The sequence below is a fragment of the Solanum tuberosum genome, unplaced genomic scaffold, assembly GCF_000226075.1.
Source record: "Solanum tuberosum cultivar DM 1-3 516 R44 unplaced genomic scaffold, SolTub_3.0 scf00023, whole genome shotgun sequence".
Classification (NCBI taxonomy): domain Eukaryota; kingdom Viridiplantae; phylum Streptophyta; class Magnoliopsida; order Solanales; family Solanaceae; genus Solanum; species Solanum tuberosum.
The window spans coordinates 978,695-994,704 of NW_006238949.1; the positions used below are offsets into that span (position 1 = coordinate 978,695).

At 33.9% G+C, this 16,010-nt stretch overlaps 2 protein-coding genes across 2 annotated transcripts in view; one reads left to right on the plus strand and one right to left on the minus strand.

Moving 5' to 3' along the window:
- Nucleotides 1–377, plus strand: part of LOC102587442 (V-type proton ATPase subunit E-like) — a 4,292-nt gene extending 3,915 nt beyond the window's left edge. Inside the window, exons 5-6 of the mRNA XM_006341228.2 lie at nucleotides 161–260; nucleotides 342–377. Of these exons, the coding sequence (XP_006341290.1) occupies nucleotides 161–260; nucleotides 342–377 (136 nt within the window). The remainder of the gene's footprint in view (nucleotides 1–160; nucleotides 261–341) is intronic.
- Nucleotides 378–518: 141 nt separating this feature from the next.
- On the minus strand, nucleotides 519–3,696 carry LOC102587772 (BTB/POZ domain-containing protein At3g08570). Its single transcript, XM_006341229.2, has 4 exons — nucleotides 3,399–3,696; nucleotides 2,892–2,961; nucleotides 1,207–2,343; nucleotides 519–1,103 (listed from the first exon to the last, which is right to left on the minus strand). Exons 1-4 carry the CDS (start codon nucleotides 3,431–3,433, stop codon nucleotides 609–611), a joined length of 1,737 nt encoding a protein of 578 aa, XP_006341291.1. The 5' UTR covers nucleotides 3,434–3,696; the 3' UTR covers nucleotides 519–608.
- Nucleotides 3,697–16,010: the final 12,314 nt, after the last annotated feature.

Below are 16,010 nucleotides of genomic sequence, written 5' to 3' on the forward strand. Positions count from 1 at the left end.
GAGGTTTCTGGCCGGGATCCCCCCCCCCCCCCATAATCATGCTATATTAGTCCGTTTTAAACAGTTAATAATTAAGTTAATATGATTTCCAACATATGAAATATGATCAAATGTTGATAGTGAAGTATTTGGAGTTGATTTTACTTTGATATAATGAAAGCTCTGGAGGAGTAGTTCTGGCTTCTGATGATGGGAAGATTGTATGTGAGAACACACTGGATGCTCGACTGGATGTCGTTTTTAGGCAGAAACTCCCTGAGGTAATATATTGTAAGTGATAAACTTGTGATGAGGAAATCAATCAGAATTACAACTTCACATGTTTTGGTTTCTTTCTGCAGATACGTAAACAACTTTTCAGTAAGATGGCTGCATGAGGATTATTCTCACACAATTTCAATAACTTCACTTGTATGGTGGATGAATTTTATTCACTCATCTTTCCATCTTTACTGTTATATTCTTTCACATAGATGTGCAATCTTGTTCAGAATATTAATTGTTAGAACTGAGAATCATTGAATAAACATCATATTTTTTTACTTTAGAAACAAATTCAATAATGTGCAACACGACACTGGTGACGTCTCTTGAATTTACAAATTGTTTTAGGAAACAGAATACCTCCTACTCCTAGCAGTTTTACCTTCTGATTTCCTACGTTTACCGTGAGAAGGACCACCAAATATACCAAACCTTCCTATACCTCTAGAAAGGGAAGTTAAGAATGTTTTGCCCTGTCCTGTTTTGTCTATCATCCCTTGTTTCATAAACACTTGTTCTTTCTCCAGGTCACTTAGCCTCACTCTCATTCTTGATATCTCCAACTTCAGTTCTCGGTTCTCTCTCCTTAAAGATGCATAAGTATCTCTAGGAGACATGGCTGCACTTGTAACACCGCTGCTCATCTTTTGTGTATCTCCACAACTTCCGCATAGAGCATTCTTTAGTCGGAGCTGCTCAAAGTAGAGAACTTGGACAGTCATTTGAACTGGGAGCCTGTCATTCTGTGCTGCATGATTGCATGCTTCTTGAGACAGCTTTTGACAATCTATGAATTTGCATAGCTTTTTGCAATCGTGCTCACTTAGCATCGGATGGGCCTACTCAAGTAGAAGAATATTCAGACTAAAGAAAAAACATGTTATCATTTTTAGGTATTCATATAATCAGATGAGGTCTATAACTATAACTTTGAAGTTTTACCTTCAAATAAATATCAATAGCTCTGTAAAGTCCGTCATCAATAACACGAGCATAATCAGGCAAAACTGATATCATAGCAATGAATCTCTCAAGGCTCAAATATGGATCAGGAGCTATTTCAGCTAGATACGTGTCTATAAGCCGTCCAACTTTCAATAGAGAACCATGGCTTGGAGAATCAATATTTTCTGATTCATATCCACAATCTCCATTTTCTTCTTGGTCAATCCTTTGGAGGAAATGTATCAATATGCGCTTGACAGTGTCAACATCAAACAAAGAATCACCCGTTTGGACAGATGGTATAAGCAAATCGTCAAGTAAGACCATTTCCAACCTGAAGGCAATCCTCCTCTCAATTTCAAGCCTGCAGGCTAGGGCGGCATCCACCATGATAGCTATCCTCAACATCCCAAAAAGAAAATTCAGCGGAACAGATGAACTCTTCTCTGGAGGCAATAGACTAACAAGAGTTTCTACAATTGTTTTCTGCCCCTTTTCTCCTTTACATGGATATGCTCTCGCTGGATTCCAAATTTGCGGTTTCCCAATACCCTTTAGAGAGACCTGTGCATAATGCATCAAGGATGCAATTATGCTGTCTATGTGTAACCCAACATGTCCCATTGCCATGATAACTCTGCCATAAAAATCAATGCTTAGAACAGAAAGATCTTCGACCCACCATTCCTTGTGTTCCAAAGATCCACTATCACAATCTAAACGAGATAGACCTGAAACAAGTTGCTCCTGACAAGCATTCCTGGCAATGGCATCAATGCATCTATCTGAAATACCAACCTCCTCTGCAATAGGAAGCAGGTCATCACAAGAAGAAAGAACCTCCACCGTTTTTTCAAGATTCGGAAACACAACTTCAACAAGGAAAGTTTCTGTTCTTGCAATGAGGTTCTCTTCACGATAATCTTCTGTCATTTCCAAGTATTCTGCCACACAATGCAAACGTGCTACATTCGTAGTTGTGATCTCAAAGTTCATGCCATAACAAAACTTTGCAGCTAGTTCAAATGTTTCAGGCCCCCCAGGAACATGAGTTAAATTCAATTCTGAGAGATTTGGGTCTTTGGCATCGGCCACCATCTTCCGGATCTTTCCACTCAGAGACACCAAAGGAAACTATAGCAAAACCACAAGTGACATAACACAATTATCAACTTCAAGAATCAAATATACAGTTAACTAATAATATTGATAAAGGATTGAAGTGAATTAGTAAATAGTGTGCGATGAAATATCCAGAATAGATCAAGATTCACATGTTACAATCTCAAAATTGATTTCTGGAATACATTTGCTGCAATGCCACACCTAAAATTAGTACCATTTTTTTTATAATTTGCTAATGTTTACTTAATATAGCACGCTCCACTGTCATCATCACTGGGTGCTTAAAAAATAAAAAGTTTGGTGAACAGGATGTGTAGTAGTGCCCTCGTCTACGAAGGATAAGGTTGGTCTCAAAGGCAACAACGAGGTACAGAAGGGCACTACTAGACATGAGGAATATTCTCAACCAAGTTTGACCATTCTATGTGTTTCGAGTTCCATCTACATCATAATTTGAAAGTATGTTGTTAGTAACCTAGAGCTGAGAAAGGAAGTAGGTTTAAACAGTAAACACAAGCCTCAACCTTCTATTAAGACAAAGAGAAAGAGAAAAGTACCTTATGCAGTAGGAAAGACTCTCCATTTACAGCAATTGTAATATCCCCAGCAACATCAGAGAATATAGTGCTGATGATCAATATCGTTAACGAGTAAGACATGACAAATCCATAATAGTAAAAGATTATGTGAGAACAAGTAATATTAATCGTTCGGCGTAACATTTCTCCAAAAAGAAGAAAGGGGTTTAGCATATTTAAATTGGTTAAACCAATAATAATCAGAGGTTAGCAGTAAAGCTGTGGCATTCTACAATTATGTGAAATAGCATATATATTATAGAGAAAACCATATCCTATCCTAAAAAATTATATAAGGAACAAAACGAAAAATAGAGGCTTTTGTAGGGTACAATGAGTAGCGTAACAGTCAAAATTGGAAATACATTTTTTTTTTGGCTCAAATGAAGGTGAAAACACTAGATTCATTCATGAATATAAGGAACTTGATGGGGAAATCATAATTCTCAGTAAATAACGTTTCATTGTAGAAGTAAAGGAGATTACCGGGTTATGAACGGAGAGTGTTGAGACGACACCATTGTTGTCACATTAACAAACAACTTGAATGAAACTAGTAGCACTCAATTAGTCCCAACAAGTAGAATGAACAAATGATAAAGAAGGAAGATACAAAGAAAAAAGGGAAAGTGGGACATATATGATATGATAAATTAATAATGCAAAAGGGAAAAAGCTAAAGAATACAGAAATGGGCACAAGGGATGGCAGAAGGTGACCATGTGAAGTGTTTTACTGCAACACAAAATACCTTTTGCTTTACATTCCTTTAATTCTCTACCTACAAAATTATATTCCTTTTTTACTAAAAAATTGTCTAATACTAGTAGAGTCCCTTAGCACGCACTACTTCTACATCAATTCTTCAAACATTATATTGATAGAGTGAAACAGAAATAGTAAATCATGCATCTAACTAGTTCGGGATTAAAATGAAACAGTTATTATGGTTTTGCTTAATCCTAGTATTAATTATAATTAAAGAAAAGAAAGACTAGATACATACTTAAAAGGTATTTGCAGCCACAATGAATTCGAAATTTCATAAACTTACAGAGATAGACAGATGACAGGTGGGGTCATAAGGGAGACTTTACTCTCAAACACGCGCATACGTTACCCAATCTCTATTTAACGGAAACCCCCGTACTCCCTACTTTAATTACTTACTTCTATAACTCTTTTTTCTTTTTACTTTTTCTTACCATATTATTCATCCTATTTACTTCTTTTATTCTTTATGAAATCATTACTTATTCTATTTTAAATACATATTTTGTTCACATGTGTATCTTTTACTTATACTAACTTTTATAAATTATAAAGTTATATGTTTACGTTTAAAGATGAAACTAACAAAACATCTTGATAATTGTGGTGAAAAACTAAAATATATTTTAATCATGATTAGGGGAGTAGATTTATTGAAGGGAAAAGGGTGTGATATACCCCTAAGTTTTGCCACGTGAAGTTGATATACTTTTTGTTATAAAAGTGATATACCCTTATCATTATACAAATGTCTCACATATATCTTTCATCTAACGAAAGTGAAAAAATTATTTTAAATTTATTTTTTTTATTTTAAATTAAAAATATTCATGTAGGGGTATATATATGATCCTTCTAGCAAAGTTCAAGGTATATTCTAATCTTTTTCATACAAGAATTATTTTTTGACTTCTTTGATTATCATTATTCAAGTTTCATTCTTTAGTGTAAATAAATAAATAAAATATAACTAATTTTTTGTGGTTATTTTGTAATTTAGTTTTTCTATTTGTAAAAACAAAATAAAAACAATGGAATCTATAATGAATTTTACAAGAAAAATAGGGAACTTTAAAATTTCACCATCAAAATAATAAATTTAAATTAATCGTTGAAACAAAAAAGTCAAGAAATAATGTGTGAGGAGGATCAAATATATCTCATATGGATTATATTTTTTCCAAAAAATGGTTAAAAAATTAAATTAAAACTATTTTATTCACTTCCGTTAGAGTAAAAAGGGTATATGTGAGTAATTTGTATAACAATATGGTATATATGAGTCACTTTCATAATGAGAGGTATATCAGCTCTAAATGACAAAGTTGAAAAGTATATCATACTTTTCCCCTTTTTTCAAATTTCTTTTGCTACTAAATTTGGAATGTATTAAACGAATAGTGTAAAAATGATTAAGATAATAAAACGCTTCCTGGTCTTTGGCAAATTTGTTAGGGTTTTTTCCTGATTTTCTTACCGTATTTGAAGTTTATTTTTTCCTAAAAGAAAAGACAAAACATTACCATAAGTGTTTTTACTTTTCATGAAAGAAAAATATTTTTTTCTCCATATTTGGTTTATTCTTTCCTTATAGGAAAAGTTAGGAGATCTATAAATTGAAAACCCCTCTTCTCATATCAAAAAACACAACAATAGAATCCACAATTTAGTCGTTTAGAAAGCCTTGTTTATGGGGAGATTTTCTCATAAACACATTTATGTTTTTTTTCTCAATATTATATTAGTTTTATAATATGTAGGTCATTTGACCAAACTATATTAATAATATGTTTTTAGTATACTTTTATTTGTCATCTGATTTATCGTCATATGATTTGCAATTGTAAGTTTCCGCATGATGTCCTAATCACCTTTCATAACCCAACAAGTGGTATCAAAACACATGATCTAACGATTCATGATCCGATGGTCCTATGGTTCAATGAGGTTGAAGATAGGTTCAAGATGGTTTCAAATCAATTTGAAGATAATGAAGATTTTTATCTAGCTACATGTGGAGAAGAAGTTTTAAACCATATTTTCAACATTTCTGTTGCTGCAATTTTAAAAATAAAACAAAATATTTTTAACCCATATATTTTAAACTTTATTTTTAACCATGGCAAGCAGCAGTGATGAAGACTATGTGAAGAACAAAGATTATCATACAATTGAAGAAGGTGGATCAAGTTTTTGTCAAGAAAATCCAGCCAAAAGGGGAGATTTGTTAGGGTTTTGTCCTAATTTTCTTACCGTATTTGAAGTTTATTTTTTCCTAAAAGAAAAGACAAAACATTACCATAAGTTTTTTTACTTTTCATGAAAGGAAAATATTTTTTTCTCCATATTTGGTTTATTCTTTCCTTACAGGAAAAGTTAGGAGATCTATAAATTGAAGACCCCTCTTCTCATATCAAAAAACACAACAATAGAATCCACAATGTAGTCATTTAGAAAGTCTTGTTTATGGGGAGATTTTCTCATAAACATATTTATGTTTTTTTTTTTTCAATATTATATTAGTTTTATAATATGTAGGTCATTTGACCAAACTATATTAATAATATGTTTTTAGTATACTTTTATTTGTCATTTGATTTATCGTCATATGATTTGCAATTGTAAGTTTCCGCATGATGCCCTAATCACCCTTCATAACCCAACAAAATTGAGCTCACATCAAGCAAAAAACGAATTTATGAAGGGACTGGGGGAGAATTTCATTATCAAAGTAAATTTTTGTATGGAATATGTGCAACAATTTCTCTAAATCATTAAATGTATGTATACTTTTAATCTTGTTATAATTGCTATGATCAATGTGATTTGCTTATTATTTTGATTTATCAAAAGGTACAATTTTGCCGTGAGTTAGTATATGCCTGATAAATGGTATGATAATAAATAATATTTTCTAAAAAATAATAATTAATTAGTTGATAAAATTTATATATCGACCTTAGAGATTGATGATACTCTTTTATGATTCTTTACAAGTTCTCATGTGAAAATCATATATGTGGATTTGGTATCCATTACATGCAATAAGTTAAGCGTAAGTATAAAACATAAAAGTCAAAATTTAAATTTAATTATTTAATATATGTAATTTCAACTTGAGGAGTTAAATAAGATTTAATGAAAGATTTCAAAATTAAATTGAGGAGTACACTTATAAATATTTTTAGTGGAGTAATATATAATTTATTATGACAGAATTAATCTCTCTCTCTCACACACACACACATATATATATATTACGTGGCGTTACCACAAATCAGGATTCCCTTTTAATTTATTTATTTTCAAAATTAGTATTTCCCTCCTCTAAGAAACGCCACATTCGGGTGTTTCCCTCCCTATACAATGTAACTCTTCACAACAGTGACCACCATCCTACAAATTAAGGCTCCACCAAATTTATGTTTTTTTTGTACTTCTAGGTTTTTTATCCCTATTTTATTTTTACCTTTTTTTCCAATTCTTGTGTCCCTTCAGACTGTTGTATCCCTTTGTTTGTGTCTCTTCGGGAACTACCTATAAAAACTAGGCAAACTATACTAGTTGTTGTATTTTTTTTGTGACAAATTTCATCCCTAATTTCTGTGAAACTTCGTCAATTCCTTAGAAGTTTACTTTGGATCTTCACGAAAAATATTAATGAAACAATACTATAATTTACTTGTATGTTTTCCCTCCATTCAACATGTAAAAAGAAAAACTATTTCAACAGCTCAATTCTAAAACAATTGATCACAACTATGACAATTTTTTGGTTCGAACCTACTTCTTTCTATGGGCTTTTTCCTCATGTCATCACTTTGTCCGACAACTTAACTTTGTGTTTTATTCAATAATCTATAAAATTTTATCTTTTATGAATTTGTATTGAATTACTTTTGTGTTTATTGTTGTGGAAACTTTTTAACCATTCTTGATGGAATCAGAATTGAGGAAGAGATAACAAAGAGAGAATAAATTATGTCGCAACTTGATAAGGTACTTGTACCTATTACTATATTTTATTGGGAGTTGAAATGTTGTTGTATTAATCATATTTGCGGAAATGGAAAACTCACAACCATTTGGAAAAGTCACAATCATTCAATGTGAAAAGATATCTGCTTTAATTGTATTTTATACTCCATGTGTTTCAAAAAGAATGACTCCCTTTCCTTTTTAGTTTGTTTCAAAAAGAATGTTCTCTTTCCTTTTTTGGTAACATTTTAATTTCAGCTTTTCATGTGGCATGTTTAAGGCCACAAGATTAAAGGATAATTTAATACATTTGACATCACTTTAATTTAGGACCACAAGATTCAAAAATCTTCTTTATTTTCTAAAATTTTGTGTCACGTCAAATTATGTCATTCTTTTTTAAACAGAGGGAGTAATCTAAATAAATATAGTATGTAATATTTTATAGGATTTGGCTAAGACTTTTGGTATTATTAGTTATCCAACATCTTTGAGATGATCAATAAATCGAACTAATGGTCCATAAAGTTACTTAAAAAAATATAGTATGAAAATATTGAATATGTACTAAATTGGGTGTTAAGAAGAATAGAAAACTTAGAGAATTTGTGGTTTAAAAATGTGATAGCCAAAAAAGGGCAATATGAACAAGTGCTTATTATGCCTTATAAAAAAAGTCACAACCTTCAGAAAAGTCACAACTCTTTGAAAAACTCACAATCCTTCGGAAAAGTCACAACTCTTTGAAAAGTAACAACCCTTCGGAAAAGTAATAACCCTTCAGAAAAGTTACAACTCTTTCAAAAAGTCACAACTGTCACGACCTGAGCGTACACACTGGACGTGGACGGTAATCGAGAACCATTGTTGACCCTCAAGCGAACCCTCATTATGGCTGACTACAAGCGGAAGACTAACTCAAGCATACATAAGTATCAAATTGAAAGAAACGTTTAAAATAGTTTACTGGATCTCAAAACTTCACTAAATATACTCAGTATGAAACATAAATTTTAAATAAAATAGTTGAATCTGAAAGACTCTCCAAAACTGTTTATCTATGAAGCCTCTACTATAAAAAGATGAGTGTCGGGATAAGACTCATGACTCCTCAAAAGAACTACTACTAACGACTCATAAAACTAGAGTCCTCCGAAAGCAAGGAGGTCTCACTCATAAGCAAATGAGCGGATGAAGTGATCTCAACAGACTCTTACTGAGGATCCTAAGAACATGTATCTGCATCATTAAAAGTTGTAGGTCGAATGACATCAGTACATTGAGTGTACGAGTATGTAATATAGTTTAATAACAAATAACTGAATGAAAGGACTGGAGTAGATATAGATATATACTCAACTGAATGTAAAGAAATAAAGAAGTGAAATCATTAAAACTTTACAAAAATACTTACTCATCTCTGAACTCAACATATTAAAGTGATATAATAAAATACACTTTTAACTCTAGTTGGGAAATTCTCTAACAAACAACCATCACTATGAGCTACGTGATGATACATCGTCTCGCCCACGCTACCAGAATTGTCTTATACCTTGCTGGGGAAAAGAACACCTCAACTAAGTGGATCCACTAAGATCTGCCCGAAGGCACTTAGGATTAATCTAAAAAGTATGATCATGTACCCATGTTTGCATACATAGTTTATGAGGAATGTTAGTTGTCTGAACTCATCCTCATATCGGTGCTCAATACTAATCCCAATAATATATATACTCATGCTCAAATGTATAAAACATATTATTTTTCTCTTTTGAGGTAATTACTCAAAATAACCTCTTAAAAGAGGTAAATGCCCTAAAATATCTCTGAACTCATTAACTCTGTAAGAAATCAAAGTTTCTCTTTTCTCAATGTAAAAACGGATATCTTTGGGAATACTTAGTTCCCTTATACTCTTACTCAATTCATATTTAAAAACTCTTTCTCAAAATTATATCAAAAATCATATTGTGATTTGATCATTGATGACTTGGAAAGTCATACTACATAAACATTGATGGCATATCTAGATACCATACTGCTTAAACATTGATGACATACTCGATTGTCATACTAATCATGTTTTAAAACGCATTCTCAAAACTCATCTTTGCTTTCTTAGAAAATCAGTTTAAGACAAAAATGATTGTTTTAAAAGATTCTCAAATTTTATACTTGAAATAGGGTTCATGCTGAAATATAGACATGAACGAATCAACTCAAGGATCTCAATAACAATATAGAAAATTCAATACTCAGAACTCAAGAATTTAGAACTCAAAAACTTAGAACTCAACGATACTACTCATCTCAAGAATATTTAATTCATAGGGTTCATGCTGAAATATAGACATGAATGAATCAACTAAAGAATATTAATGCATAACATATAAAAATTAAATAATTAGGAATATAATTTCAAAAAGAAACAGGAACTCAAGAACTCAAATCAACTTATCTCAAGAATACTCAAATCTAGGGATAGAATCCTAGATTACTCTTTTACTAAATTGAAAGTAGATATAGGGCGTGAGGATGAACTAGTTCAACACTATGATAGCCTTACATTCCTGGAAGAACAAGGTTCTTGAAGAATCTTGAAAGAAAACTTGATTAGAAGCCTTGAAACCCTAGCTTGAAGGTAAACGATCAAGAAAACCTTTCTTGAGATTCTTTAATTAGTTTCTTGAAATATCTATGACCAAGAATTATGATTTTCATTAGTGATCCATAATTGTATGGAGGAATTTGAGTAGGAATGAATGTAATTTTTGGAGACTTACCTTGAAGAAGAATCTTGAAAAAGATTGAAAGAATCTTGAATGGAGTCTTCTACTTTGATTTTTCCTTAGGGTTTTGCCCAAGGGTTAAGGGTTTGAGAGAGAAGAGAATGATGGATTAAAAGATGAAAAATCTAATTGGTTTGAGCCTTATATTATTCAAGAAATTCTCTTAGGATTTTCTTGGAGGTCAAAAGACAGAAAGATCATTTTTAATGTTTTTCCGTCGGCTAATTTGTCACTGCACTGTATCAGTTACTAAAATGATCATAACGTTTTACTCAGAAATTGGATTGACACGAAATTGGTGGAGTTGGAAAGAAGATTAAAATACCTTTAATTTAATAGGTTATGGGCCACGTAACTCCTTATATTCTAAGAGATATGATCGTTTGAAGTTGACCCGAGTAGAATCTTACATCAAAACTTATCGATAAGGAAACTTTCAACTCTACTTTGTGCTAGGAGTTTCTAGTGACCTTAATTAATATCCAAAATCATTCCCACACTAATGAATTTACCTTTACACATATGGGCAATTGAAGAATCACCCTATATGACCCTATATGTAAATGAAGAATGATTCGAGTCTTAACTTAAAAATTTTTGAGGTGTTATAACAACCCTTTGAAAAAGTCACAATCATTCACCACAAACTAGGATTCCATTTCATGAAAAGTTGTGACTTTTATGAAAAGTTGTGTCTTTTATGAAGAGTTGTGACTTTTATCAAAAGTTGTGACTTTTGGGAAGAGTTGTGACTTTTATGAAAAATTGTGACTTTTATGAAAGGTTGTGACCTTTCCGAAGGGTTGTAACTTTTTCAAAGAGTTGTGACATTTCCGATAAGGTACAATAAGCATTTTTCACACTACCCTTTGTTGTCTATAAATATAGGGATTTCCTCTCATTTTAAAACAACGAAAATTATGAACTTCTTCTTTTTCTGCCCAATTAAATATTTGTGTACTTTGCTCCTGTAGAGTGGCTCACTAACACCGTTGTTTTTGTATCAATACACTGGTGAATAGAATTATTCTATCCTAAGAGGATCTATTTATTTAAACCTCGGGTACTAGTAGAAAATAATTTCCTTAAGGGGACACTATGCATTCAGTGTGCTCGATTTTTTCCTTTCTATTTTATTGTATTGTTACAGATCGTGGTATGTTTTTTTATAGTCATTAATTTATGCTTATGGTATTAATTACTATTTTTGAGTACATGTTTTAAACTTTGTTGTTTATGTTTCTGTGCAGTTATTGTTATATGTATTTGTTAGTACATATTAAATAACACATGTTTATTGAATATTCACACAAGTTTTCTCTACTGAATTGTTGAAGGTACAATAAAAAAATCCTTAAAGATCTATACTACCATCTCTTGAAGACAAAATTCAAACTTGGTATGCCATTGTAAGGACATAAAGACCTTAAAAACGTTATCGCACCTAGATGTGCGAAGTGAATCAGGAAAAGAAGACAAGAATTAATAAGCTTTTGACATGTGTTCAAGGATGTGCCGGATGATCTATAGAGGAATATGACTAGACTTGAGCCTGTTTTAATCCCAAAGACATAGATAACTACACAATAAATTAATTTCTCATATTCTATATGAAGTAGGGACAAATTCTCAAGTTTACTGCAAGTTGTAAATACTTTCTTTTAAAGTAATAGATGTGTTTCTCGACGCTGCGATTGGAATAGAAGTGTAGTTTCAAATTGAACTCATCACTCTGGTATGTTGATTTTTTTAATCACCCAAACAAACTGAATATTTTTGTGTAATATTTTTCTCTTTCAAGTATATATAATAAGTTGAATTGTTGTCCAATATAATACATTCTCCCTTTAATTTTCATTTTAATAATTACTTACGATACATTCAAATGAGGAACTTTAAAATGATATTTGTAAAGCAAAAGGTAGAGCTGAACTTTCTAAACGTTAGAATTGGAATATTTGTTAACTTTTTTCAACCTTTTAAAATTTATTTATCCCTTCTCCGGTAATTATTAATTTATTAGAAAATTTAATATTTTAGGTTGCTGTTTATTTGATTTTGTCACGACCCAACCCACCAGTCCGTGCGGGCACCTATTCTAACACCTAAGTAGGAGAACCCTCGATTCCCAAACCGTGGAAAACATGTGGAAGATTAAGAAAACTAAGATAAAAACAAGTTCATGGAGATTTCATAAAATAAGAGTATTAAAATAATTCGAGTTGAAACTTGTAAAGTAATTAACACCCCAGGGATCTAGTCTAAACAGATACACGAGTTTCGAAGATTACAAGATACGAACGCAGTAACAAAGACAACTTTCACCACGTAGGAGGAAACATGGAAGCTGTTAGAGATTATCATCATCTTCACGTATGAGACATCACCGAACTTGGATCCAGACTATGCCCAAAAGGCATAGCAAGAGTAGTATAAGTACAAAAATCACATGTACTGGTAGGAAACATCAGTCAACCCGAATACCCACCGCATAATATAAGAAATCGACCAACAAAGCATGCAATAAGACTATTCATTCCTCCACATTTATATTTTTTTGCCCTTACCATTTCCGGATAATTAAATCATACTAGTACACTTTACTCTAACCCCTTACTCGCTCCGTTCTTAATCATAAGTTAACCATTCTGCCTATCGAAGGAGATCCCGAATAAAATTATTACCACTTATCCTATCACATCCCGATTTGGGCCTAACCATTCACAATTCATTACACCACTGATTTACCCAATTAACTTACAACACCTCAACCCACACATATATCTATATATATTGAACAAACCAGTTATCCTTTCAGGAGCAATGTACAATTCCACATTCTCTTTAACAAGTAGTTATGACAAGTCAATGGTCCTCTAATGGAACCCATACCCAAACTGTAATGTACCTGAACGTGGTATTCGATCCCAAATAGTGTGTCGAACATGACACCCGATCTTATATATGCGCTGGAACGTGGCACCCGATCCAAGTTAGTGTTTCGGAATGTGACACTCGATTCAATATATATGTCGGTACGTGATATTTGATCCATTCAACAAGCCACAATCACAATCATAATATACATTTCTCATAATCATACAATAAAGTATTTATTCATGGAATACAATCATTCGTTTATACTCATTTACATTAGGTGTGATCGATAGTGCAACATTCGCATGCATACATGCATTACAATGAAGCAAATACTAACTTACATCACACAAACATGAAATCAAACCATCACCTAGCCTTAGTTGATCGACTAAGGCTTCCTCCTATGGTATACGTCTGATGTAACACTTAGGATACAAGTATAATCATATCGTTTCGGTGCACGAAAGCCTACGCATGAATTCTACCGTCAAATTCCAATATATTACACAGTGAATAACAGATTTGAAATTACTCAATTAATAAACCTAACCTATCTGGGCGCCAAGCATTTGCAGAGGGATTGTAGCTCAAAATCTGGTTTTCCAGATGACGGGACGGTGGATTTGACCGAAATCCACAATCTATCGACGCTTTTACGCTAGAAATCTCTTTTTGTCTTCCTTCCCAAGTCTTGAGCAGCCTTTTGAGGGTTTCTGAGGTGAGTCTCGCTTCTTTTTAGTGTATTTGGAAAAAAGAGAAACTCAAACTTCGCGTTATTTACATTATATCTCTCCTATCCTACTTTGGTGGCCACTTATCCCGCTAGAGCGTCGTCGCCCTAGCGGCGTCAAGCCTGCTCTGGCGGGAGGAAACACCCAATGTTTCTGACATTTTCCCTTTCCTAATTAACGATGGTTCAGGTCGTTACAATAGATACTAATTTACCCCTCGTTCGTCCCCGAATGACTAGCAGAGGGATAAACATGCGCTCTTTTTCGGAGTACTTCTAACTAACGAATCGGTCAATTGCGAAGCCATGAAGGATGGTGACTTTTCAAATTTGAAACAGGGAAGGTTCTATACTCAAACGACCGGTTAGGGAAATGACGCAATGCACGGAAAATAATTGCGTCTAATTTTTACACAGCCTAACCCCACTAGGGCGACAGTTCTTTCACTGCAACGGGGCCGCTATGGCGATGGCCTCCCACTGTAGCGGGAGATCGGAAAATAGTACATAGGGGGGAAAAGAAAATTTTCCCCCATTCCTTCATAAACTCTCCCAAAACTTCAAAAACTCTCTCGATCGGTTCACTCCGAACGTCAAATTTATGGTAAACCTCTTGTTCCTTACGTTATATACTTCATTACTTACTTAATAACGATTGCATGATTCTAGCTGATTGGGTAGAATAGGTTTTTGGGGTAGTTTTTGAAAATGAACATATGTTGACTGATTTGTTAGGACAACGTAGCATGGACACTTCCCTTACGTCCCCAACGTCTCCATAACGTTCTAGGCGTAAGGATTTTGCAAAAATACGATCAAAACGGTTCCAAAATGGGTGGGGGGAAGTTGAATGGTTTTTTATTGTAAAACTCAGATTCGAGCACCATTTAGGGGTTATTTCGTCAAAATAACAACATAATTAGGTACTAGGGTACTTTATAGACTCTAATCTGCTGAAATTTTGTGAAAACAAGGTTTTGGGATGAAAAGGCACCATGATCGCGCCTGGAGTTCGTCCCAGATAAATGCCGCTTTTGGGGCCTTTATCCCACTGTAGCGGCCTCCATCATCCCGCTGTGGCAGGACTTGGGCCGCTGTGGCGGGACAAAGTGGGGCAGTGGCCCCTTGCTACTTAAATCAGAACTTTTTATCTTCATTTTTAACTCAATAATGTCCAATACTGTAGCGTTCTAACATAAATCTTCCAAACTTTTGCAGGCTTCTCTAAATGGTTGGTGTTAACAAGGAAAACCTACCATTCGTCCGGTTTCACGATGTTGCCAGTCGATAAAAGGCATCATGATTATCGAAATAATAAGTTTTCCTGCGAGAGAGGTTTTATCTTGCAGGGTTTAGATGGGAAGTCGCCCACCTTTTATACCCGTCTTATGGAGTTTGGCTTTTCCCTACTGACAGAGGCTCCCCCAATGCGCTTTCCACCTGGGTGAGAGAGTTCTATGCTATCCTCCCTACTGTTCGCTGGGATGACCCTCACCCTACCATCTGCATCCAGGGAGTTGACATCCCCCTAAATGCTTCCTACATAAATGATATGCTCGAGGTACCAGAGGTCCCTAATAATGAGTACGAGGCCAATCTGAGGGAGATGGATCTGAGCTGGCTCAAGGATACACTTATCGAGCCTGCGCATAGGGACCGGGTCTATTGGGCCACTACGGAGGGCATCACCAGTGCTAACTGGTCACCGGATGTCAAATAGTGGTTGCACTTGGTTACTAGGAGGATTCACCCATCGGGCAGCCGTACCGACGTGATTTTTCATTGGGCTTTGGTGGTGGCGTGCGCCAACAGAGCATTGAGATGAACGTGGGCTCGCATATCATTTCTAAGTGGAAGGTGTTCTATCGGGGCAACAAGAAGGCATTTTTTTTACCGGGGATGGTGACTGCAATGTGCAAGAATTCAGAATGCCACTCTTGGACACAG